This window comes from Numenius arquata, chromosome 22, assembly GCF_964106895.1.
Source record: "Numenius arquata chromosome 22, bNumArq3.hap1.1, whole genome shotgun sequence".
NCBI classification, from domain to species: domain Eukaryota; kingdom Metazoa; phylum Chordata; class Aves; order Charadriiformes; family Scolopacidae; genus Numenius; species Numenius arquata.
Window position 1 is genome coordinate 5,338,315 of NC_133597.1, and position 26,064 is coordinate 5,364,378.

Below are 26,064 nucleotides of genomic sequence, written 5' to 3' on the forward strand. Positions count from 1 at the left end.
AGCACGCTCTGCCTCCGGCAAGGAGGGAAAGCGTGACATTGCAAAGCTATGTTTAGGGAATATGCTCAAACCGAGAGGGTTTGTGGGGTTTTTTTTGGTTTTTTTTTTTTTTTCCTTCCTTCCTTTTCTTAAGGGAAAGACATTGCCTCATTTGTAGCTGGTAGGGGTCTTGTTATTTTTGGACCAAGATGCACATTTCCAAGGCGGCGATGCCAAATATGCAAACAAATCAGCTCAGAGAGTTCATTTCCACCATGCAGAGAATCAAAAATATTACTTTTATATATATATACACACACACACACACGTAGAAGCACATAATCTCCCTTTGCTTGGGAAGAGCAGGAGGAACCAGGGCGCATCGGTGGAGGGGGAATGCCAAAAGGAGCCACCCAAAGCCAAGCACTTGGACACTGGAGTGTTTAAGTTGCTCCTTGAGGAAAGCAAACCCTGGAGCCCATGATGTGATGCCGCTGGATCCTGGCTCCTACCTGGCCAGATCCTGCTCTCATGGGAGCCCATGGAGAAGCCACTGGTGCTCAAGGGGCTTAAATATTCACCCTGCTCCTGGCAGGACCCCGTTGCCAGTCGCAGCGCGTGTCCCCATGCTTCACAACCCCCAGTAATACCAGTTACCAGCTTCTCCTTCACTCTGACCACACACAAAACCAGTGTCCACCTCAAAGTTCTCCTTCTCCAAGAGCACCACAACCTACCTGTTGTACCCAAAGCGATGCACATGGAGCCAGGCCACTTGTGACCCTCTTCCCGGCCGATTTGTCTGGTGGGCGCTGATTAAACAGGCATCAAATCCGGTGGCAGATTTACAGGTTAACAATGATTTAGTGGAGTGCACCGCAGCCAAATTAATGCCGGCTATAATGTAGTTTACCTCATTAAACAATGCACACCAAGATCCTGTCTGTTGTAAAACAATTGGTCTCTGAAGCCTAGTGTTCATCTTCCAGGGTTGCTGGGAGATAATAAATGGGTAATATTCCGGCGATAATGGTAATGGAGTCACGGCTCAGAGCTAATATTATGGCAAAGCAGTAATTATTTCAACAGTAAACAAGGGGACGGTTGAGCTGCCGACAGGATTGGAGCCGGTTGAAATGCTTCAGTTAATTTAGCTGGAGCCCAGGCCTGCAACTGCCTCTTGGAAGGAGGACAAGGTGCTTGGCCACCAAATGAGCCGCCTGAGCCTCCACAAGATACAGGGCCACCACGAGACACTTGGGCACCATGAGACTGGGGGGACGCACGCAGTGAGGTGAGGTGAGACTTCATGAACACCATGTTGGCCAACCCAACCCAATGCCACAGCTCAGAGCTGGCTCTGTGCTCCACCCTACAGCCACAGTAGAACTCCCGACCCTTCTTTGGGACACCGCTTGTGTTGGCTCACCCAACACCTCAAAAGAAGACAAAATACCACGGAGAAGCACGAGACTCAGGATGAACACAGAAGCAGCCATACACAAACCCACAAACTGGCTGCGCTCTCCCAGAGACATTTCCCTGTAAACATGACCAGCAGAGAGCACAGCTCTCTGGTCTTAAGTTAATTAGGTGACTTGAGGCAGAGTTACAAGGGCCCATATCATGGGACGCTGAGCTGATCACTGCAAAAGACAAGGCGGCACAGAAGCAGGTGGAGAATTTCACACCCAAATGGATCCCCCTTCTCTTGGTGCCTCCAGATCTGATGTCTGACCTACCAATATCCCCGTCTCCCGTTCAGAGAGGACCCTGGAAAGATGAATCATAGAATGGTTCAGGTTGGAAGGGAACTTAAAGACCATCCAGTCCCACCGCCTGCCCTGGGGCAGGGACACCTCCCACCAGACCAGGTTGCTCCAAGACCCCTCCAACCTGGCCTTGAACCCCTCCAGGGATGGGGCAGCCACAACTTCCCTGGCAACCTGGGCCAGGGTCTCACCACCCTCACAGCAAAGAAGTTCTTCCCCAGATCTCATCTCTATCTCCCCTCTTTCAGTTTAAAACTATTCCCCTTCATCCTATCGCTCCACTCCCTCATAAAGAGTCCCTCCTCATCTCTCCTGTAGCCCCTTTAGGGACTGGAAGACAGCAAGCAATGGACAAGGGAGGATGTGCCCCTTTCCCAGGGACAAGCAACTCTTCAAGGTGGATTTTTTCTGCAGTTGCCTTCTGTCCTCTCGTTTTCAGCCCTGCCAAGAGCCAGAGAGAATCAATATATCCAAATATACCGGACTTCTCCCAGAGTCCCTTCGCTGGTTTGCTGCTGATGTATAGACAGATGATCTCATGAGACCTCTGTCACATTAGGCCACCGTGTCTCATCTATCTTAAGTGCATATACAAGCTGTGATTACTACTGCACCTGAGTGCCTCACGTCTTGAATATATTTATCCTCCCATCGGTCCTGTGAGACAAGGGACCGCTAGTGTACCTCTTCCAGGGGGGACCTGGAGGACCATGGAGGTTAAACGGACTGATGGTGGAGGATATCCGGGCCATGGCCACACTGAGACCCTCCGAGCATCTCCCCTGTCTCATGTCTTTGCCTTGCAAAGCCCCCACACGGCTTCTACCCAACAAATCACAGCTCGGATTCAGCTCAGGGCTCCGGCTCCGCACAGGATCTAGCCTTCAGTGCCCAGCCTAATCCTGAGATTAATGAGGGATTCCCGCTATAAAGACCTCTCGATCAGACCTCTTACGAGTAAATACACCATCGAGCCAAACCGCAATGTTTCCCTACCCCTGGCAGCCGCTCTCTTAAGCCTTACACCAGAATCCATCATACTACAGCAATAATCAAAAAGAAATTAGACAAACCCGTGGCAGAAAAGTCCATCAAGGGTCGTTAAGGATGACGACTTGGATGCAGCCTCTGGCTCAGGATGTCCGCACGTGGCAGCCCGGTGCCGGGCAGGCAGATGTGAGTGCACACACCTAGTTTTTACGCCCTTTCCTCGTATTCCTGGCCCTGTCACAGCAGGATAACCACGCTTGCCATCCGACCACAGAGCCCTTGTTATCATTACTGCTACGCCGTGCCTCCTCCTCCTGGGGCAGAGGCTGACGAGCCCTCATCCCACCTGGGAGAGCCCACGCTTCGATTTCCTCAGCACATTTCCCCAGCTTAACAGAAAACATGACGAGCCTGGTGTCTGCAGCACGGATAAATATCCCCTGGTTAGCTCTGCCCAGGATCTCGGGACACCACGCTTTCTCCAAGACAAGAAATCCCAGTCTTTGTCCGCTGAGAGATGAAAACGGGGCTGACAACATGGCAATCGCCATGACAACATCAGAGTAACCCCCCCAAAATAAATAAAAAGCCCAGTAACTATGGAAACACCTGAGTGACCCAAACTAGAAGACCTTTCTGCGGTTTACAGATGGCATGGGCGCCGCCAGGCTGGGGACCGTAATACATCCGAAGCCTTGGACGCGAAGAGATGCTCGACACCTACGGGTGCCAGCGGGAGGGGCAGAGCCCCAGAGGGGTTAAGCCGAGGCAGAAGAAGCCGTGACTGCACCATCTCCCCTTCTTGTTCCACCTCAACCTGTTCAGCTGTGTTAACAGGCATTGCCGAGGGTTAGTACAGCATTACTGGTAGATGTGGTGCTTAGGGATGTGGTTTAGTGATGGGTTTTGTCAGTGTTGGGTTGATGGTTGGACTCTATGATCTTAAAAGTCCCTTCCACGGGGGATTCTGTGATTACTGGGAAAAGAAATAAAAAAGGGACAGAAGATAGGCTATAGCACATCTTGGTTGGACTGGCCACAGGATCACTAAACCCTTCTCCAGCGCCAGCCTCCTGCTTTTTTGCTCATGGCAGGAGGATGACAATGGGCACAGGGAGGGCCAGCCACTGGTACCAGGCTCTGAGAGGTGATGGAGGCACCAACAAGGCCAGTGCTCCCCCGATTCACTGGGAGGAAACTATTCCTCAGGTTTATTCAGGTCCTGAGCTCTACAGCAAAAATGCTCTCCTCCTCCTGGCTGGGGGGAACCCTTCCAGCCCCCAAACCAGAGCCTCAAAAACAAGCTTAGCAGCTCCCATAACGTGGCAACAACTGCAGATGTGAAAATTCAGCAGAGCTTACCAGAACAAGCCCCTACACGGATATTTCACAGTACCAGGGCAATGCAAAGGCAAGAAAACATCTGAGGGGTCAGGGGGACTGGGGGTGGTTGGAAAAGGGAGTGAGACCTGTCCCCAGGGAGCCAGGCTGCTGGCGGTGTAAATCCTCTGAAGGACCCGACCGCACGCTCCCCTGGTGAGCAAACAACTCTTATTTGCTCCATTTCCCACCAAGAGCCGCACAGGAGGCTTCCAGCTGCCAAGAAAATAATAAAGCCCGTGAAGTGGCTTTGCGCAGAGGAGCACTCGCCGGCGTAGGCATGGGGACCGGCTCCTTCAGCTACCCCGTCTGCCCGTGCCTGGCACCGACAGCGCTATCAAAGCCTCTCCCCAGCGACGCCGGCGAGAGCCGCTTCTTACCCATCCGCTATGTAAACCCTTAAATTATGCACCGGCTTTCCCCTTCACCAATTCTCCCCGGTCCCTTCTCTCCACCACTCCAAGGGCGAGATGGAGAAAGACGACGAGAAGGAACAGGAGGCGGCTCGATGAAGACTTCCCCGGGGATGGGCGGCGAGGCAGACCGACAACCGAGAGAGGGGCCGGCTGCTCGCTTTGGGTCCCCGCTCGCTTTGGGTCCCCGCTGGCTCCCGCCTCTCCAAATTACAAGTATATCCTACCAGGGAACAGGCCACCGCCTCGGCAGCTGCTATAGCACCTCTCTGCACCTGCCCTGGCTCTTGTTTCAGTCCCCACGCCTCCAATCCTCCTCGCTATGTGCTCAGAATGCAAAACAGAGAAGTCAAGGTCCCCCTCGGTGGCTTGGCAGACCCAGAGAGAGAAATAGAGGAGCCGAGTACGGGGACAGGCAGCCACCAAAGTTGTCTCGGGCCACCTCTGGGCTCAGCACCCTCCGTCAGCGGGAGGCCAGACTCCAGTAAATCTCTGTGATCATTCGTTCCCTTTGAGTTTTGCAAGCAGAATGCCTAATCATGCCCCAAAAAATCAGGTAAGAGCTGCTGCTGCAAATTACACAGCGCCACAGGTAATTTCTGATTAGCTCACTCTTCCTCTCCTGGTGCATCCTCAGTTTCCATAGCAGCTAAGTCCTAAGTAAAATGGAAACATCTGGTTCAAGCGCAGGTAAAGATTCCCTGGGGAAAGAAACCTGCTGGATGGCAGCAAACATGGAAAATAGCCCTCGCCAAAGACAGAGGTGTCCTAAGCCGGGAGCCCGGTTAGGAGAGGATGGATGGCACATGGGATAAGGCAGCGAAGGGCACGGGAGAGGGAGAGGAGGGTCCTGGGGACGCGGGAAGGAGAGGGGAACTGGGGGAAAAATAAGATGTGTGTGAAAACCAGGCAGCGAGTGAAACAAAAACACACTGTCAGGGTAGACAAGGGGAAGAGGAGAAAGAAGAAAAGGCTTCAAGGTGGGAGCACCCGGACTGCCTCAACCATCAATGCCACCTGATGGTGACAGTTACAGTGACAGCAGATGCCACGGATAGATGCTCGGGGCTGGAGAGGACCACACAGATCTGAGCCCTGCATTTCATCATCTGTCCACGCACAGACCCCAACCGAAGGCCACCGTCTCGGAGGCACGACCACCTAAGGCAGACAAGCCAACACGTGCATCAGGGAGGGGGAATGTTTTTTTACAAGAGGCTCCTGTCAAGGGAAGGGGCTGAGATGCCGCCGACTCAGCTCCCTCTCTGCCTGGGCTCTGGAGAGTGATGGATCCAGCCCAGCAGTTTGCTACGGCACCGACAAATAGCTAAAAAAAAAAAAAAAAAAAAAAAAAAAAGAAAAATCAATGGAGCTGCACTGAGACACCGCAGCCATCGTCAGGCAGCCGAACAGAGGGAGCAGACGTGGTGCCATCCATCACTGCCGCTGCTGCGACGTCTCCTTCGGCCGCCGGACAGCCCAGCCGGGGCGTCCCCGAGGAAGACTCGAGGCAGTTGTCTCTGGAACAACAGCCCACAGGGGAAAAAACTCAGGGGAAAATGATTGAGGGTGAACACAAGCGCTTAGATGGGATCGGAGCCGGGCACTGCCCCTTGGCCAGATGGCTCAGCCTAGCCAAGCCCCCAGATCTCGCTCCCAGATCTCACTGGTGAGAACCTCACAGTCACTGGGTCAGCGAAACGCAAAACAAATGCCAAAAACCAGCTGGGAAAGGGTTCCGAAAGAATACGGCTTCCCAACGGGCACGTATGGCAATTGGCTTCCCAGCAGTCACACCCACGCCGTTCTGCTCAGGTTTTGCTTACCAATTAACAAGGCCACCAATTAATGCTCTGTGTGTTTTCCTGCTCATTTGCACTATTTACAGTCCTCCTTTGAAGCAACGTGCGAGAATTCCCCGGAAACTTTTCTAAATAGGGTCAGATGCACACAATTCAACCCCCAAGCACGACAACCCCGAGCCGGTACCCGCTGCCAGCCCTCCACACCAGCAAAACCATAAGCTCCTCTTCCCAGACCACCAAGGTGGATCATTCTCCACCAGAATCATCAACTCCTGCATTAAGTCACGTCTTTTTGGTGCGCATCACCTTGGTTTTTTGCAGCCACAAGGTAAACCAGCCAACGAGGCCTCCCCCGCCGCTCGCAAAATGGCACCGCGCCCCCCACCCCGGAATATTTTGGGTAAATTTTGGCTCTTACCTTTGGGCGAGATGTGTCTCCAGGTGATTGTCGGATCTGGCCTGCCCGTGGCTATGCAGGTGAGGCTGACGTTGCCGCCCTCGTTGATGGAGATGTCAGAAGAGATCTCGGTGATTTTCGGAGACACTACGGTGACACAAAGAGGGAAATTAAAATGCGGCCGACTCAAAACTCAAACTGTGGGGGAAGGTGGCTGGATGTCCTTCCTCCCTCCACCTCCACAAGCCATGCAGTAGTCCATCAGACTCATATGACTTGACAGGAACGCACAGGGGAAAGAAAGGGATGGAGAAGACGTCGTTGAAGTGGGAAGAAATTGTGGCCAGAGGGGATTCTGTCATTTTAGGGAGGCTTGAGACAGCTTCTCCTCAGCACCTCCATCATCTGCAAGACAGCCCTCCTTTCCGCACCCCAATTCCACAACTCATCCCGTCCTCCTGCCATGATGAACCCTTTCCAGTAGAGCAGCTTCCTACTGGGAAACCAGCGCCCACCCCCTCCAAACACCCCCAACGGCAGCAAGTGCTCCCAGCACAAGAGCACCCAAAGCACGCGCAAGGCTTGCGGCTCTTTCTGCAGCCCTGCAGGCTCTCCATCCCACCCTTGCAACCAGAAAAGCACCAAGAGGAGCTGGGCACAAAGATGACAAGTCTACCCAGGAGCCTCTAAGGTCTACCACCGTGCAAAGGAAGGGGAATTCAATGGGGATGAAAGCCGTGGTGCTGCCACCATGAACATCCAGGGGCAGGTCAGATACAAGGGGACAAGACCCAAAGAGGGGACAGACACAGAGGACAGGGGGTGATGAAAAGGGGAAGGGATGAGGAGCAAGCATGGAGCGCTTGGGCCCCGCTGCTGCTGCGTGAGCGGAGGACGTGACGCAGCTGGCGGGGAGGGCTGGGGTTCCTACGAGCTCTACGAGAAAAACCAACGGCTGCTGTTATCAGCCTGCACCTGCAGAACATCATAAAGACCATCACCTATTTTTTCTTCCAGGCTGTTCTCTGGAGCCTAGCAGTGGATTGGCACCCCGCTGCGGTGCTTTGCAGGAGAGTCACAAATCACTTGCAAAGCATCCCGCTCTCTCCACCCTCCCCCAGGCGAGCCCCGCTCATCGACCCACTGGAAACTGCATCCCAGACCATTGCAACACCCCTATTCCTGACGCGGGACCCCGATCCCGAGCATCTCTTCCCTGCCTTTCCCATTTCCCGCACCTTCCCGAGGCTGTACCCAGCCGGAATGACTGCAATGGCCTTGCGTGCATTGCCTCTGCTGTGCAGGTAAGTAATTTATTGATCCGTAAAGCACTCCAAGACGCTCTGGAAGGGATTATGTCATGCCAGTGCCGTGCAATAAAATAAAAAATGATGGATTTTTTGTGAACATGAGGGTGATTTAGGGTTTGTAGTTGGAAGTGTAGTTAAAGTACATTTTAAGTGGAAATCAAGGTGGGTAATGAATTATTCTCTGTTTTGAAGGGCTTCTGGGAGTTCATTTTTTTGCAGCTTTGGGCACGATGGCTAATCTGCTAATCATGCACCGGAGGACAAGTAGGGATCAGACGCTCCCAGAGCAGTGGGGGCTCTGGGGCAGGACAGCAGAGGGCACCACGACGACACCGCAAGAAATATTAATATGCATCAGTGTCATTAAGCCCAGTGTAAGGGGACAGGACGTGCCTCCTGGGACTGGCCGCCCGCACGGAGCTAGGAGATGCTCTGCCGATGGCCAGGTAGACCATTGAGGAGCTGCAATTAATTACAACGGTGCTCTGATTGCCCTGTTCCTGAGACAACTAGCCAGGAAATCCACGTGAGATTTAAAAGATCGAGCTTAAGGTTTGGACATGGAAAATAGGAGGAGGTCTCACCGCTGCCGTTTCGGAGCGGTGGAAAGAGACAAGCGGAGGAGCAGCGAATTGCCCTCCGCCGCCCATGGAGAAGCAAGAGCTTCCAGCTGTACGTCCCGACAAAACCAAAGCGGTATCTGTCACCTTCAACGCGACGCTCGCTAAACCACAGAGGAACCTTCCTGAGGTTTTCAGCTACTGAGTCCCCACCAACCCACTTCAGTGTGTTTTTGCAGAGCTCACCCAAAAAAACCCAAGTCAGACTTTGGTACCGCACACACAGATTTGCGCCCGCCCAGGCGAGAGACAAAAAGAAAAAAAAAAAAAAAAAAAAAATCTGCAATCCAATCCACTGACCAGAGTCAAAAACATAATTAATACAAAATTAAACTTGGATTTCCCCAAACACGAGTCTTACATCGTCCTCCTCGGCAATACAGCAGGAGATTTCCATCCTGCTCGGAGCAGGCAGAGGAGGAGACGTAATTGCGTTGCTGCTTGGGAGGGCAATGGGAGACTCTGCAACACTCTCCGACAAGAGTAAAATCATCTCAAACCACCCGTGTGCTGGGGAAAAAGCCTCCCCCCCTGCCCCGGCAAGCTCGGGACGTGCTCGGGAATCGGCGATTTACTGCAGCCCACCTGGGACGAGACGAGGCAGGAACGGCTGGGAAGTAAAGCAGAGCGACAACGTCAGCGAAGTCGTTAGCTAACCCTTAAATTAAATGCGCAGTGGTAGGATTTAACACGACAGTTATTGTATGCTAATTAAACGTTTGAATAATTAACCACACGAACTATTTAAAATGCCTTTCTGGAGACCGAACAGGTATGTTGTAAGGCTTTTACCACGCTAGGGAGGGAAACCTGAATAAATAAGTGATTGCCCAGTATATCTTAAATATTATTTAACGGTCATCGGTGCTCCCGTTCCCTCGGCATTAAAACACATCCTCCCTCAGTTGGCATTGCCGCAGCAACGGGGCAGAGGAGAAATTTCTTCTGCCGAACGCCGGGGCGCAGATGGTGCTGTGCCCCTATGGGAACGAATAAATAAATAAAGCTAACTAAATGCAGGCTTCCCAGGTGGGAACCCTCTCCTTGTGGGCAGTCCTTTTGTGTTCAGCATCGCTCTTGCTCACAAGTGATTAAACATGGCAGCGTTGGCCAAGCTGCTCCGGTGACACGGCACAGATTTCCCCAGAGACGGGCTGGTGTTCTATCAATCTGACTCCTTCTTTCCCCCCCCAACCCCACCACTTTTCCTTGCCGTGATGATGGGAAAGGTCTTTGGGCTGCTCCCAGCCCCTTGAAGCCCTCCGCAGGTGACCAGGGCATGTCCCCAGTTTGCCCGGACTCGACGCCCGCTCGCACACACCGAGTCCCCAGGACAGAAAACAGCAGCTTGCTTAAATATTTAACCAAACCATATGGCGCGTTACACGTTCGAGGGTGTTCAGTCAGGTGATATATGTCTTTACGGATCCAAGCATATGCACTTGCCTACACAGATACATTCCCTGGCGCACAGACACCCTCCTGCCACTGGCACAGACGGCGTCCCTGCTGCGTTTTCACCTCCAAACAGCCCTCCCAGAGCCAATACAGATGTAAAAGCACACGCATCCCATGCATGTACCCCTTGGCCATGCCATAGAATGAATCATAGAATTGTTTGGTTGGAAGAGACCTTAAAGATCAATCCCCCTTCATAGAATGGGTTGGTTGGAAGGGACCTTGAAGACCATCTCGTTCCAACCCCCTGTCCTGGGTAGGGATACCTCCCACCAGATGAGGTTGCTCAAAGCCCCATCCAACCTAGCCCAACTCCTGTCATCATTCCTTCCCCAGCCCCTTTCCTTGTGTGCCATGACCATGCTACTGCCTCCGCTTCCCTCTCCCCAACACCGCGTCCCCACCGCTGTCTCCTGATGTACCCCTTGACTGGGCTCTCCAGGCACCCCCAATTTTCAGCCACACATCAGGCAAAAGGCAAGGAGATCCCTGAATATTAGGGCAGTGTGGATCTAGAGCAACGTCTCCACCAGAAACAGGGAAGGAGACCTCAGATGAACCTCAGCAAGTTGGGTGCCTGCAAGGAGGAACTGCATATTTTAAATTTTTTGGCTTCATTACCTCCTTTCTACCTGGTTTTGGGGGCCAAGCAAGTAGTGCAGAAATAACCCGTCACACCTTTCCAGCCCTGCAAATCCCTTCTGGAGTGGGAGCCCAAGCAACGCACCCAGGACTCGTAGCAGCTCTCCCGGTAAGCCCGGCAAGAGCCTTCCTTCCCCTCCTCATAAAACATGCAAACCTCCGTCTTCCAGCACGAGCAACATCTGCTCCAGATCAAAGGAAACAACAAAGAACAACTATAAAAGCGTCTCAAGGAAAGAAAAAGAGGGAGATTCAGCCTCGCCGTTCTGCAGGCGATCTGTGATGCGCGCTGGCAGCTTCCTGAACATCAGGCTGCCGCTGCTCCTGCTTTTAATAACAGCCTCTTACTGCTGTCACCCAAAGACTTCCCCGTGTCTTACAGAGAGCTGCTGCCATCGGTCCTGCCTCCAGGACTCGGGGAGGGGGAGCCCCGTGTGCCCCAGACCTGTTTGTGTCAACGCTATGAGTCGGAGCGAGCCCACGCTCCCGTGACAGCAACAGAGGGGTCCTCCAAAGCCAGCTGGGATGGGGGGCAAGGCAGGGACCCCCACACTGGGCTCCCATCCCACTCCTCCAGGCTGTAACCAGAGCATTTTCCTCTCCTCTGGCAGCAGCCGCCGGGTCAGGAGAAGGTACAGAGCTCCGGCTGTCGCCAAATCAGGGACTTCCATTCCGCCTTCTCCCTCTTTTGTGGTCAAACCCCTTCTGCCTTTTAAAGGAAGGCAGGGAGCAAACGGAGACACCTGTGCCTTCAATTACAGGTGGATTATAACGGGCTTTTCAATCAGGTTGTGCTGCTCTAACACAATCATAATTAAGAGAAAAACAGAGAGCATCCTTCCATCACACGGGAGCCATAGTCAAGAAGTCCGTGGGGTATGAGGAGGGGCAAACACAGCCTTAGCACCTTTTTCCAGCTACGCTCCTCAGTCAGATAGGCTTGTATATAAAAACCTTACAATTCCAGGTGCTGGATCCCACCTTTGGTTTGCATAAATTCCCCCCTTCCCCTCCGACGTGCCAGGTTCGGGACCGAGCCCCCTCTGCGCCAACCCGGTGGCAGCCAAAGCCGTGAAGAAAGCAGCCTGGAAATGAAGAGGACATACGTAACGACCTTAATAAGCAATTAATAAATAACTAATGGCAATTGCTCCTTTTAAAGCAAGGCGTAATGAGATGTGTCATACGGCACCGAGATGTGTCTAAATGATTTCCCCAGTAAGTAACGGCTCCAGTTGCAGGAAAGCTCTCCCGAGCTTGGAGGACACGGAATTTTTTATGCCCGTCTCTGCAGCAGGTTATACGGCACGGCGTCGTAATAATTCAGAAGAGGAGGGGGGAAACAAGACGTTTCCAATCATTCATTAGTAAAGTATTTGTGAACGTGGGTATAATTCACTGCATAAGCAGCAGGGTTTCTGCAGACAAACTTTATAGCTAAGTGCCAAAAGGGAGCTCAATCTGATTCCACTTACGACAGCATAAATCAGCCAGGCTCCTACTGCCGGAATAAACATGGCACCAAAGGAGAGCCGGGTCTCCAGGACAAGGACTTTTTCCTGACTTTTGGACAGGACCGGGTCACCAACCTGGATCTGGAGGAGCCGGGGTGCTGCCTGGCTGGATTTGATCCCCTGAAAGGATCTACATCGCTTTTCCTACCACAAAAAAAAAAAAGGGAGAAAGACCCGACACCAAGCCCCACACCTTTGGGGAAATCAAGCAAGAGTGTGCTTATTAATAAGTAGCTCTGCAGAGCCGGCAGAATCCAGCATTCAGGTTTCAGAGAATGACATGGGGTTGGAAGGGACCTCTGGAGATCATCTAGTCCAACCCCCCTGCCAAAGCAGGTCCTCCTAGAGTTCTGCTTTCACTGTACGATACCCCAAGGAAGTCGTGGCACTGCTTTGGACTGTGTTGCCTCCTCTAAAATGAGCCTGATGATAACGAATGAAAAAAGGAAAAAAAAAAAAAAGAAAGATGAAAAAGTAAAGGTCTTGCATTGCTAACTGTGAAGAAATGCAGACAAACAAGGACTGTTGGGCGGTTCAGCTCCCTGTCTAGACAGCTCTCATTTTCAGCTCCACACATGGAGAAAGGATCTAGTTCCCAGTTTTGGCACCCTGAGCCACCTGGGATTCCCCCAACAAGTCAAGCAACGCCTCAGAAAGAGCAGAAAATTGAAGGGTCTTGAAACCTTATGACATTTCCATCATCTTTGCAGCATTACTGACACCTCTCCTCATGGCACGACAGCCTCTCTCACCGTGACCATCAAACCGACGGTGACTCCGTCTCACTCCCTCGGGGACACAGGGTCCCCATCTCTGCCCCTCTCGTCCCATCGAGGCACCACCGGAGGCTCCACCAGACCCCCCCGGGGAAAAGTCCCCGCGTGGGGACAAGCCCTGGCGCGCCGAGGGTGCCCGACAAAAGTTTGAACACGACTTCTTGTTAATACAAAGCTTGTCAAACCCATCACCTAGAAATGCTGAATGTCTTTATTAGATTCCTTTATCTCCCCCCGAGATCGGAGGGACACGACGAGATGATTCTCAGCGGAGATGTCATCATCCAGAAACTAATTAAAGGCTGCGCGGGAAGCCGGGCCACGCGCACTCTGGAGAACAAAACGCATTAGCAACCCGAGTCGAGAAAAATATTACAAGTGAACTTCAGATCAGAAAAGGGCGAGCCAGGGATTTGACAATAGCTCTCTCCTCTCCCCGTCTCTCCTCCTGCTCGCCCCCCACGCTCCCTCGCCCTCGATAGCTGTCCCCCAGCAGAACAAAGCCACCCAGGATCTCGGAGCTTTCTGGGACCAGCCTCTGAGCTGCCATCTCCTGGGGGATGCAGGATGACATTGGATCCTCTCCTCCATGGGGTCACATCCCGGGACAAAGTCATGATTTGTGGAATTTCCCTTTATTTTAATGTTGGAAAAGGCTCACTTACTGCAGGTTATCAAGCTGCAGAGAAGGATGGCGTGATGCCTGCACTGCTCCCTGCTCCGACACGGCGGTCCTGGGCAAAACACTCCGTTCTCTTTGGGCGTCATCTCTCTTTATCAACACAATGACAAGTATGTCTCTTCCTCACAGGCTTATTAAAGAGACAACTGCGTATAAGGTGATAACACACCCAGAGTCTACGGTCACAGGAACTGCAGGGGGGTGGAATATCTGCATAGGGACAGTCCTGCATCCTGTGTGAATCTAGGGCTCACGTACGCCGAGATGCACGGATCTAGTTTAGACTCTGCATCCCAAGTGGATGTGCCTGCAAATATCACATCCCAGTCAAGCTGGAGGGTCCCGAACCAACGAGCGGCCAAGTTTACACGATATTCCTCGTCGATGGGTCCACCAGCACACTTTGTCCCACCAAACTCAGCAGGAAACCTCAGCTCCTCTCCCCCAAAACGAACCAGAGGGCAAGAAGCCGTGCCCTATATTTGCCACACAGGTCCTGCTCCCAGCCATGCTCCGCTCCCACAAAGCTGGGGGCTCTCCCTGTGTCCCCCAACTCCCTGCCCACCAGGAGCGAGCATCACGTGGAGTCCTGAGCACGACGAATCGGCCCTGAACCACTTCACCCATCAAAAGGGACCTGTGGGAACAAAGGAGCTCCAACATCTTTTCCAAAGATAAATCAGATGCTCTAATGCAGCCCGTATCTCCAATGAATACGGGGCAGGTGTCTCTGAAGTGAAGTATTAGTTAAAATGATGCTCTTTAAATTACATTTCGGCTATTTCAGGCAGACAGGTTGTGTGTGGGTTGGGTTGGGTTTTTTTTTTTACGATCTATCTAGAGGCTTAAAAAGACACCGAGAGAAATAAATCTCCCTTCCATTAAAAACACACTACGCTCTTGCATATTTGTTCTTATCTCCGCGCTCTGGCACTCGTGCTCCCTTCTTCTCCCCCGACTCGAGCACAAAGTAAGTGTTTATGATTACACTTTCCACACTGACACTAATCTAATTCGAGGAGCCGTGCCGCCCGTGCCCAGGGATGAGCGGCGCTTCCCGAAACGCTGTGTCGGACGGGTTTTACTTCAAAAAAAAAAAAAAAACCCACCAAAAAACAAACAAAAAAACCCCCTAAACCCATCGAGATTCATGGCCTTAACGTGGAACTGAGTGAGAGCCCCGAGTTTTGATGGAATTGCAACTGAAGTCTATTTGTAGCTTCTATCTGTGTCCTTCCTGCCTCTATTTATCCAACTACTTACATCCCTCCTCTCCTCCCAAGCTGCCCTACTCCAACCTAAGCCATTCCATGACTCTGTTTTACTCCCTCAGACCCCACCGCACGAGGTGCTGTACCTCTGAGACACGAAAATACAGCCTTTGCCCCACGGGGCTCTCCACGACCATGTGAAAAAGGAGAGAGCAGATGGATACGAGCTGTATCCACAGTCCTCCGGGACATCCCTACTTACAAACTGCCTCTAGGCATTGCGCCGGCACCCGGCTTAGGAGAGGGATGTGATGGGGAGCGAGAGGTGGATGTGCTGCCCTTGCTGGCACAGGGAACAAGGTTGGATGACAAAAATAAATCCACAGGCGCCATTGCCATCACCCCTTGTCTCCAGACAGCCCTTTTCCTCCTGTCCTTCCCAAGCTCCAGCCCTTGCAGGTGCCTCCCCACACTCCAGCCAGAGCCTTTGCTTCTGCTTGGGCTTCTTCCTGTGATCGCCTTTGACTCCGGTGGTAAATTAATGGATCAGGCAGGGAGCGCGGCCCTATTATTCTCTGATTAGGTGGTCTGGAGGCTGCTCCTTATGTCCAGACCCTTTGTTCTTCTACTTATAAAGCGGGAGGTCGGGAAGGCCCATCAGTTCAAAACGAACCGCCGGTGAGATGATTTGTGCCTCCAGATGCTGCTGCTCCTCCTGGGAACACAAGAGACTTGCGAACCCATCCATCGTGCTGGCAGAGGCAGATCCACCTACCCAAAGCTGCCCTGGTCCGCTCCTCCCTCCCCTTAGTCACTGTTTTTACGTAATCCTGCTCATGCAAGCTCTCCTCTGCAAGGCTCCATCCTCGCACATCCTTCTTCTGGTCCCTCCCCAAGGCACCTTGTCGGCATCCACCTTGACCCAACACACCGACTGCCCCAAACCCAAGGGATCAACCCAAGGCTTGGCCAGAAACAAGCAGGACAGCAACCACCAACGAGCCAGGATCCATGTGATGATGCACATCATCCTTCCCACGCCTCCAAATATCCTCAAAAGAGCATTCTGCAAGGTTTAGCTCCCAAAGTTCAGCAAGGGTAGGGTTGGTTCCTGGGGCCTTAATTCACCTCCCCGGCTCCCGGCCCCCGAGGACAAGGATTTTCCGCAGATGCCTGGTGTCTGTGCACATCATTGCCTCCACTTTCTCGGGGTCTGCTATTAATTAACCCTATCTCCAAAACACCCCACTAAGATAAGGGAGTGGTACTATCCCCGCTTCACGGGTGGAGAAATGAGGCCTGAAGAGCACATGGCCCAAAAGCAGCCGTTCGGATGGATGCTCCACCAGCACCTGCTCTCCACGAAGCCACGGAAAAGGCACCGGGATGGCTGCCAGGCCACGGTATTTCCACAGGGCCACAGGAGCCGAGAGCACGGGGGTTAAAAATTAGGCACGGGGCTGCGGAGAGCACAGCAGGATGTCTGCGTACGCAGAGGGGCAATTAAAATTTCATTACCAATTCTCAACCCAAACAGGCTGCCTTTGGTGGAGTTAAAAGGAAAGGAAAAGGAGGGAGTGACGGTACCGGGAGGCAGGGATATCGGTGCACCCGGAGCACGCGGGGGCTGTTCTCCTTTTCCGTTAGGACTGCTCCTACATCTCCCATTTCTCCTAAACGAAGCCCTCGAGCCTTCTTCTCGGCCACCCTCGTGCCTCCGAGGACACCGGGAAAGCCGCAGGGAGTTCTCCCCACCCCCCCAGCATCCTTTAATTTCCCTATTTGTCTTCCTAATGCCCAGCCTCATCAACGGCATCGTCTATTCCCCATGTGCTTTCCATGGAAGGACTATTTTTACCCCTTCCTTCCTATGCCACCTTCTCCTCCCATTTTATCATTTTGGAGGCTCTTTATCCACAGTTTCCTTTCTTTCCTTTTTCCCTTTCATTTTTAAAACCTGCAGTTCTCTGATTCAAAACCATTACTGTTTTTAACTTGGCTCGAGCCTCTTTAATTAAGTTACTTTCCATTATTTTTTATCTAGTCCATTTGTCTACATCCCCCCTGTACCCCTCCCTCCATTCTTCCTTTCCTCCCCAAGGCAGGCTGGGTATGAAATCTTACATTTCCATTTGGCTAACAATCACTTTGAATTTTTAAATGCTATTAAATTGGATCACACCGGTCACTGGACGGGAGTTGTCGAGCTGTGATATTTACTCGCGCCAGTCAAAGGGAAATGAAATTGCGGCGGTGCCGGGGACGGGGAGAGGGAGGGAGAGAGAGGGGGGGGAAGGCGATGGGGGAGCGCAGATTTATTCTGCCAGCGGTACTTGCAAACAGGCACAATCCCTTTGGATTTTTCCAGCGAGTTCAAAGGCAACTCTTACGCTCAGCCGTGAATGCATTGTAATGTCTTTAATAAATCAATTACTTGTTGGCAGGGAAGTGTCACTGCATCTCCAATCCTTGTAATCACCTCAGCCTTGCTGTGTTTTAAAGTGCTGGAAAAACCACGGAGGTAGACGGGGAGCCAGAAGAAGCACCGGCGCAGGGCAAGCCAAGCACTTCTGCTTCCTCTTGCCAGAAAAGGCCGAAAGACACAGAAAACCATGTGCATCCTGCAAAAAAAAAACCCCAACAAACCCCCCAAAAAACCCAACCCCACCTACCCAGTGCCCCCCAGCACCAGAATAAGGAAAACACGGTGCCAGAGGCATTTTCCTATCCGCCCCAAGAGCGAGACAACCTTTTGCCGCACGTTAATTAAGGGCCTGAGTTTTGCGCCCCTGCCTACGGGAGGGTATTTCAATTTTGCTAAAAAGAGGCTTTTCTCCACTCAAAAATTTGCTAAAAGGGAGTGGGAATTTGATTACAAAGCAGCCCTGGCCAAATCCAGCCCCTCCTCCTCTCTTTCCCTCTGCTGACAATATCCTCCCCTCCGCAACAACAATCATCTGAGCACAAACAGACAACAAAGCTTTTCAAAAAGTAATGAACTCCGGTCGGAGCCAAGGCAGGAAGGGTTTAATGTTCAGCTCGCAAAGCTTGGCGAGGCCATCAATTATATAGTCCTGCTGCTGAAGGAGCAAAAAAAAAAAGGAAAAAAAAAAAAAAGGAAAAAAAAAAATATTTCAGATAGACTCGGCCAAAAAAGAAAAGATAGGGAAGGAAAACACTGCGCGAGAGATTTAATTCCACGAGCGGAGAGAAGTGTTTGCAAAAGAAGAGGAGGATCAAAGGCTGAAGCTCTCGGGCTGGCGGCAAGGAGGAGGGATTACAAGGAGGGCAAACCATGGAGAAGACATCTCTGTCGGCCTCCTCGTCTCCACGGCTGGTCCAGGGTACAAAATCAGGGATGCCTGTTCGCTAGGAGGGCTCAGTGATGGGGAGTTTCGGCAACCAGGGAGGTGGATTGAGACCTGTTCGTCTCATCTCACGTAGGACAGCAAGACAGGATGGGGACTGTGACCTTCACCGCCTTCTCCCAGTCCTACAACAGATTCTACTGGAGGAAAGGAGAGGAACCCACAGCTGAAATCATCTGGGTATCTCTACCACTGGATAGATGGCACCCACAACCCAGACATGAAAAACAAGCGCATGGGTCCACCTAGAGCAACAAGACCTCCCTGTCCTCCTGCCCGCACCCCATGGGGCTGTGCTATAAGGCTCTTCCATGGATCCGGCCCTGCACTAACAAACAAAGCCACCTCGTTTCCAAGGGACAGGACAGAGGGGACCCACTACAACCCCAACACCACCAGCTTCTCAGACACCAGCCAGATCCGGAAAACACAAAGTAGAAATCTTTCAAGGTCATATTTCCATGTCTTTTCTGAAGGACCAGACATCCACTTCTTTTCCAAAGGTTCGTGGCCTTTTTGTTCTCCGCTTCCCACTTTTCCTCCCCTTTCTCCTTTGCTAAATCTCCTTCTCCTCCATGGCAGCACCAGAACAGAAAGGAAAAGAAGGGCGAAACAAGATCCCAACCCTCCCCATGTTTCAATGAGACTCCCCTTCTCCAAGCTTCAACCCAAGAAAAACCAGTCCAGAAAACACCACATTTTCCCCCTGTTCCTCCCCTTCATTCTCCCACGGGCTCCGCCACCCCGTCCCTTAAGCTCAGGGATATTTGCCGGAGTTTTTCTAGCCCTCAGTGCCGGGGCTGGCTCTTCGGCAGCTGTTCCCTTGGCCTCTCCTTTATCTCCAGCATTGTGTTCACATCTGCTTCCCCCTCTGCCTCTCTCCCTGCCGCTGGGAGCCTGGTTTTAAATCACTGCTCAGCGCTCCGGCTGCCAGGCACGGGTTTCATGCCGCCCAGCATGCCCCGTTTGGATGGGTATCCAAAAAACCATTTGCAAAAAACCTCCCCCTGCTTTTTTTTAATTTTTTTTTTCCCATTTTTTCTCTTTTTTTTTTTTTTTTATAATCCTCCTGAACCTGCCAGCGCTGCCACACTGCTTTTCCCCTCCTCCCTTTTGGCCGCGGAGTTATCTTGGCTCCGGAAACATGTTCCGACACCTGGTTGTTGGCAGCGGCCGGTTGCATGCAGCTCTCCGATAGGGAAGGGGAGGCAAGCGGGGACCAGCCTCTGCGGGTCAACGCGACCCACCTTGGCTAGCGGGGACGTGCCGGTGGCCACTCGCACCCATCCCGCCCGGCCGGTGGCTTTCTCGAGCCTGGCGCCGGTGGCGATCCCACCTCCCGCATCCCTCCTGGCTTTGCCTGGAGTTTTGGCCGAGGCCAACTTCTGGTTTCGGTGGGGATTTGGAGGGTGGAAACGCGCAGCTTTGTACAGCATCGCCCGGGAGCTGCGTTTTAGGAGATGCTTTTAGGACAAGCCATCGCCATCTGCGGCTTCCTTCCCCAGCACAGCAATTTTGGCAGAGCAAGGCAGCAAAAACCCTGGGGAGCAAACAGAGCAGGGCATGTGGAGGGATGCTCTGCCCACGCACTGGCTCCAGACTCACCGCCCCTTTCAGGCTGCAATCTCTCCACGCTATCAGAAGAATAAAATAGAGGACTATATCTTTTTCCCAGCCAACAACACACAAAATTCCCTAAAAAAGCTTGGCTGATGCCTCCCCAACCCTCCTTTCACCCACGGTCTGTGCAGGATCGCCAGCCAGGATCCCTGTGGATGCCACCTTCGATGGCAAAAGCTGCATCAAATGACCAAAGTCCCTCGGGCTCTTGACCAAAGTTCCTCCTGTTCCTGCTCTCCGGCTTCCCGAGCCTCCGCAACAGGCTTTTGCTTCTGGACTTGCCTCCAGGGGGACTGGCCGGAAAAACCAGCTTGAAAGGCCAAAAAAAAAAAAAAAGAAGAGCCAGATTAAAGTATCAACTCTGAATTTATGCTCGGGACTTAAGGTTTAATAATGCAACAGAAAATCAATATTTAATAAAGCAAATGATGGGGAAAAAACACTGAATGGGAGATGAGCCGCGGCTCGTGTTTTCAAACATGTAACTCCCGGAGGAGCTGGTTTGGCAGGATGGATGCGGCACCAGATTGCCACGGCGAGCTGGCACGCAGGACGCCCCAGGTCCCACCGATTCCAGCTCCGGTGTCAAGGGGGCTCCCGGGTCTTTTATTAAAGGACAAACAAGGAATTACGGCGGCGGTCAGAGTCCAAATACCCATGGAGAGAGATCAAATGCTGATGCACAAGGGGAGGCGAGCAGCTGCCTGGCTGAACGGGCCCAGATTTGTGCCGGGGCTTGCGAAATGCCGGCAGGCAGGCGGCAGCGCACCCAAATTCCAGTTTCAAACCCACTGAGAAGAGCTGTCGAGGGATGGAGATCTTCCGACAAGCCGGGAAAGAGCACGGGAGCTCAAAGAGGAGGATAAATCCCTGCCTGCCAAGCAGGAGAAGAGGTGATGTGGGTAGATCAGGGGTGCAAGAGAGCGAGTGGGGCATCAAATGGGGCTGGCAAGCGCGGTGGCATGGCAAGCGAGCATCCCTGGGCGTGCTGGGCCCGGGGAAGGACGAGGGATGCGGCAAGGATACGGGCAGGATGCTGGGGACAGCTCGGCAGCTCTGCCTCCCTCCCCTGGAGGCTGGAGAAAACTGCAGCGAGCCCATGGCACCCAGATGTCACCCTCAGCTCCGTGCCAAGGCGAACGCGTGGCCTCGCAGAATTTGGCAGCTTGGGGGTGAACCCCACGAAATTGGGCTGAAGGAGAGAGGAAGAGATGCTCCGAGATGTTCAGTCCCGCAGCCAGGACCCCTTTTTCTTGAGCCATCCCTCTGACCCCATCCCTCCCACGCTCGGAATGCTGATGCCCGACGCTGAGCTGAGAGCATCCCCTGCAACCCAATAATAATAATAATAATAATCCCTTGCACTGCAATAATAAATGCCTTCTGCAGCAGAAATCCTCCTTGTTTCCCTACCCCACCACCTGCACGAAGCCTTCCCAGCCCTGATACAAGCTCCCTGATCCCAGCTGGGAAGGGGGAGAATTTTCCCTGTGCCCACCCAGATGCTCCATGGGGCGCACAGCTTGGGATGCATAGAGACACAAAGTTTGGGAATTCGGCATAAATCCTCAAAACTAATGAGACTCTCGTTTGCACAGGAAGGTACCTCTCCGGGGGAGCAAACCGAGCTCGGGTGCCCTTGGATGAAACCCCCTCCCCTCGGCACGCCGGGTTGCCTGCCTGGCCCTGCAGCACAGCAATAATTTGTAGCTTGTGCTGGGATCCTTCACGATGAAAGATGACATATAAATATAAACCGTTATCGCTCCATAACAGCCACATGCTATAAAACGCCGGGCAGAAGGATCTGGAACTAGATGGAGGCAGGGCTTTAAATCCTTCCCTGCAGAGTTACTGCCGCTAAAACAACAGACCCGCTCCGGAGAGCTCGGGCAAAGGAGGGAGAAGAGGAAAAGCCCCGGTAAAAACACCGCAATTGTGGAATTAGGCAAATAAGGTGACTTTATACCGGTGTGACAACCCCGGGGTGGCTGTAGCGCTGGCGCAGCCCCGACATCTCCTCCCCTCCATCCCCTGCCGCGACTTTCGGGGGATGCTCCGCGTTACTATAGTAACAATAAAGCGCCGGTACCGATATTACACTACAACGAGTTGACTCTGCTCCTGCGATTACGATAACAATGCTGTTACTGTAGTAACATTACATTGTTGAGGTCTCGCGGTTCTACCCTTAATTTTATTGTCGTAAGATTAAATTGCAATAATGTTATTGAGCCGCCATTAGCGTTGCCATGGTAACAGTAACATTAAGGTAGCGCTATCGCATTACAGCGGTCCAAACGTTCCACCACAAATATTTTAATGTAGTAAAACAAAAGAGATTACTGCAGTAACATTAAGCTGCAGTGACCTCATTAAACCACCAGCAGCTTCATCACGCTGAATGAGGGGGACTTCGGGAACCGTAGGGCGGGGAGATGCCTGATGTGCATCCCGGTGGCACGGGGATGCTGCTGTGTCACCCCCTCCGGCTGGCTGTGCCCTTGGGGACGATGGAAGGAGGGGAACCACCGTGAGCTGGAGACCTGCAGAGGACTCAAGTCCTCCCTCCAGCTCGGAGAGCTGCCGGAGCTCCGCAGAAAGGATTAATGGGGCTGCTGTTGAATGGCTCTGGGTGAGATGGGCGACCTCTCGCTGAAAGCCTTTGGAGAGGACGGGTGAATGGGCCATCAGGCTCAGAAAGGCTCCAAGAGGAGCAGGCTCTTGTTTTCCAGAAGTGGGGTGATCAGAGGGTGACCCCCACCGCTCTGCGCGTCTCCGGGGGAGCAGCAAAGAGTTACACCGAGCTCACAAAAGCACACGCTGGGGATGGGGAGGGGGGAAACAGCGGCGCCACGGGGGCGTCGGAGGTGGAAATGGCTCCAGCTTTGCTGGCATCGCTGTGCTGTCCCTCCACCAGGGCACGGGGCGGCCGGCGGGGACCCCAAAGGGCTCATATCGACACTGCTGAGGGGAACCCCACAACACACTGGATTACAGTTCCCGGGGGAGAAAACCAGAGAAACTCACCACAGCCTTGGTTTGGGTGAAAAAGAAAAACAGGAAGGAAGCGAAAACGGTCTGTGTGTCCTATGAATCACCGGTTCTTCCTTCCCCTCGCTCCCTGCTCCTGCCAATTCTTTCTCCTTGGGAACAGGATGCATCCTCCCATGGGTCTGGCATCGCTGGGGTGCCAGGCAGGCGGGGATGACGCCTCCCCTTCACCACCACCACGTCTCCACGACCAACTCATTCTCCTTCCAACCGGGACAGTGGTTAACGCACTCCAGCACCGTTCACCTCCCCATCCCTCCCACTCTTTACTCCCCCCACTCACATGCTCTGGGAAGGGGGACAAGCCACAGCATGAGTGGGACACGTCCCCGGCAGGACACAGCATCCCTGGCTCCCTCCAGCATGAAACTGGGGCAGCTCAAAAGCTGCCCGGAGCAAGTGCTTCCAGTACGGGCTCTGGAGTCCCTGCTCTCCCCCCCCCCCTTCCCACCCCACGATATAATTGCTAATTAATAATAACGTTTAGCTCTCAGATAGCGTGCTCCATCTTCAAAGAGCTCTGTCGACATTAATGAATTAATCCTCATCAACCCCCCCTGTGAAGGAGGTGACAATTATTATCTCTGCCTCACAGATGTTAAATTGATTTGCAAAGAGGTCAAGTGACTTGGGGGGAGGCCGGAGGGAGCCTGCCCGGCCCCACGCCGGGTGCGGGGCCACATCGTGAGGGCAGTTCTGGGGAATAAACCCATCCACTGAGAGCCTCCCCCCCCCCCCCCCGCCGGAGAAGCGAGGGCTGGTATAACCTTGGGAGGGAGTCGGAGAGATCCGGGGGCAGGGATGGATGCGGGAGAGGCGGAAAGGATGGGGATGCTCCCACCGGAGCAGAGCAGAAGGGGGATGCGAAGCCAACAACTAGGACAAGCCTGCGAGAGCGCGTGGGAGACCTTCCGTCCTCCACACCAGCCCCGAGACAAAAGGAAAAGAGGCTTTGACGGAGGGACGGTGATTAGCAACAAAAGAGAGATGGGGAAGGAACGCATCAGTCAAAGGAGCCGGGAGCGCGGGCGAAGCGAGGGAGGATTTCGATTTCGTGCCGCTGTTTTCTTCTCCACTTTGGGGAGGCTCTCCCAGCTTTCCACGTGCCTTTTAGAAGGCATTATCTAAACCCGCTTTTCCTTCTAGAAGGCAAACTACTCTTATAGGGGGGAAAAGGTGTGGACACACCAGAAAAACCCACACCAGAAGCAGCTCCTGTAGTTTCTACTGGGAAGAGTCCTACCTAGTACGAAACTCCAGCCCATGGCCAATGTCTACACACCCTCATGGCCACCCAGCTGCCAAAAAGCCCTGGGCACATCCCTCTGGGACTTCCTCACCCCCACCACCGGTGGCTTTGGTGGTGCAGGGGACAAGTTCATCCCTCCTGGCTCCGTCAGCGGTGCCAAAGCTCCTGGGCAGGAAGCACTGGGGCATCTCCGGCAAAAAAAAAAACAACCAAAACCAAAAAACAAATCCTAAGCAATGAATTCCCACCTACTCTGTTTTCCCTACAAAACACTTTGAGGATTTTTAGAGAAGAGTGAGGACGACTGCGGGGACCGATCCTTCCTCGTCAGGGACGCCGTTTCCCGCGCGCCCCCCCCGGCGCAAGGCAGAAAAGCAGCCGCAAAAAAGTCATCCTCCTTCTCCCACGAGTCCAAGGGGTTTACGGCATCAAAGGAAAATTAACTGGGGAGAGTTCAGCGCTTGAAACAAAGCCAGCTCAGGTGCCGCAGCCCCTCCGGTGGCTTTATCTCACCCGCGCACACCTTGGCAGCGACGTTCCCGGGGTGGCCCCGGTGCCACCCACACGTCAACCTCTGCCCCCCGACACCGGGACAGCCCGCCCGCAGTCCCCCCCCCCCCCCCGACTCCATCGAACAGGTAATTAACTCCCAAACAAAGGCAGGGATTTGCAGATTAACCTGGGAAAGAGTGGGAAAACTCATTTACACCAAACAAAAGGGGAGGGGTGATTAGTTGCTCCACTGACAACAAAAAGAGCCAGATAGGGCCACGGAAACTGATAAAGAAGCAGGAAAGCGCTAATATCCCCCAGTTGCCTGCCTTTTTATATAAATTTTTTTTTTTCTCTTTTTTTTTTTTTTTTTTTAAACTTCTTTCTTTCTTTCTAAGCACTAAAACTCCACCATTTTCTATCATGCAAATTTGTGTGCCTAAGTGAGATTAAACTCCGGCAGGCACCGTGCCTCCTTCCCCAAGTCCATTTCCCGCGCCGAGATAAGGCCAACTTTCCTTAATGCATCTTACAAGGCAGTGGGAGTGTTTTGCAGGCGCCGCATTGGAGACGGCTTATTATCAATACAAATAAGAGCTTTCCAGACACCATCCTCCTCCCTCCCCTCTTCTCTTTGAAAAGCAGGAACCCGGAGAAAAAACTTAAATAGCTGGAGTGTCCTGCCGGGAGTGGGGAAAAGGGAGAGGCTGAGCCCGAGATGATGCTGCAGGGGGAAGAAATGGGATTTGCTAAGGAAATCAGAGCAGGATACAGGAGAAGAAGGGAAAGCATCGCTCCTCGGAGATCAATGGGGTCTAAGTCCTCTTTCTCGCGCCGGGTTTCTGCCTCCCTCCAAGCTCAGAGCTTCCCCACCTCAAGGGGGGCTTCTCTTTGGAATTTTCACCCAGGAACACCTCACTCTTCCCAAGAGTCATAGAATCATAGAATGGTTAGAGTTGGAAGGGACCTTAAAGATCATCGAGTTCCAACCCCCCTGCCATGGGCAGGGACACCTCCACTAGAGCAGGTTGCTCAAAGCCCCATCCAGCCTGGCCTTAAACACTTCCAGGGATGGGGCATAAAGCAATTTCCTGCAAACATAGGAAGTGCTGCTTCCCTCTGCTTTCTCTGGTCTTCGGACACCTCCTCCTAAGAAGAAACGAGGCCTGAGGGAGGGGGACAGGCAAGGACCACCTCCCTGACACCGCAGATGACCCCGAGCTGTTCATTTTAGGTCTGGGACCTCTTCTTCCGGGGAGATCCAAGCCCAAAGAACCTCCTTGTACCTCCTGCAGCGATGTTGTTGGCTCACATCAACTTGGCATCACTGAC

General features: G+C 52.9%; 1 protein-coding gene across 4 annotated transcripts in view; it reads right to left on the bottom strand.

The window, feature by feature from the left end:
• Window positions 1–26,064, bottom strand: part of LOC141474578 (protein CEPU-1) — a 387,134-nt gene that overhangs the window by 24,382 nt on the left and 336,688 nt on the right. For 3 of the 4 annotated variants that reach the window (XM_074162531.1, XM_074162529.1, XM_074162528.1), the window contains one exon: window positions 6,758–6,883. In XM_074162531.1, coding sequence (XP_074018632.1) covers window positions 6,758–6,883 — 126 coding nt within the window. Of the gene's footprint in view, window positions 1–761; window positions 765–6,757; window positions 6,884–26,064 lie in introns of all 4 variants that reach the window. The other variant, XM_074162530.1, reaches the window with a different exon arrangement.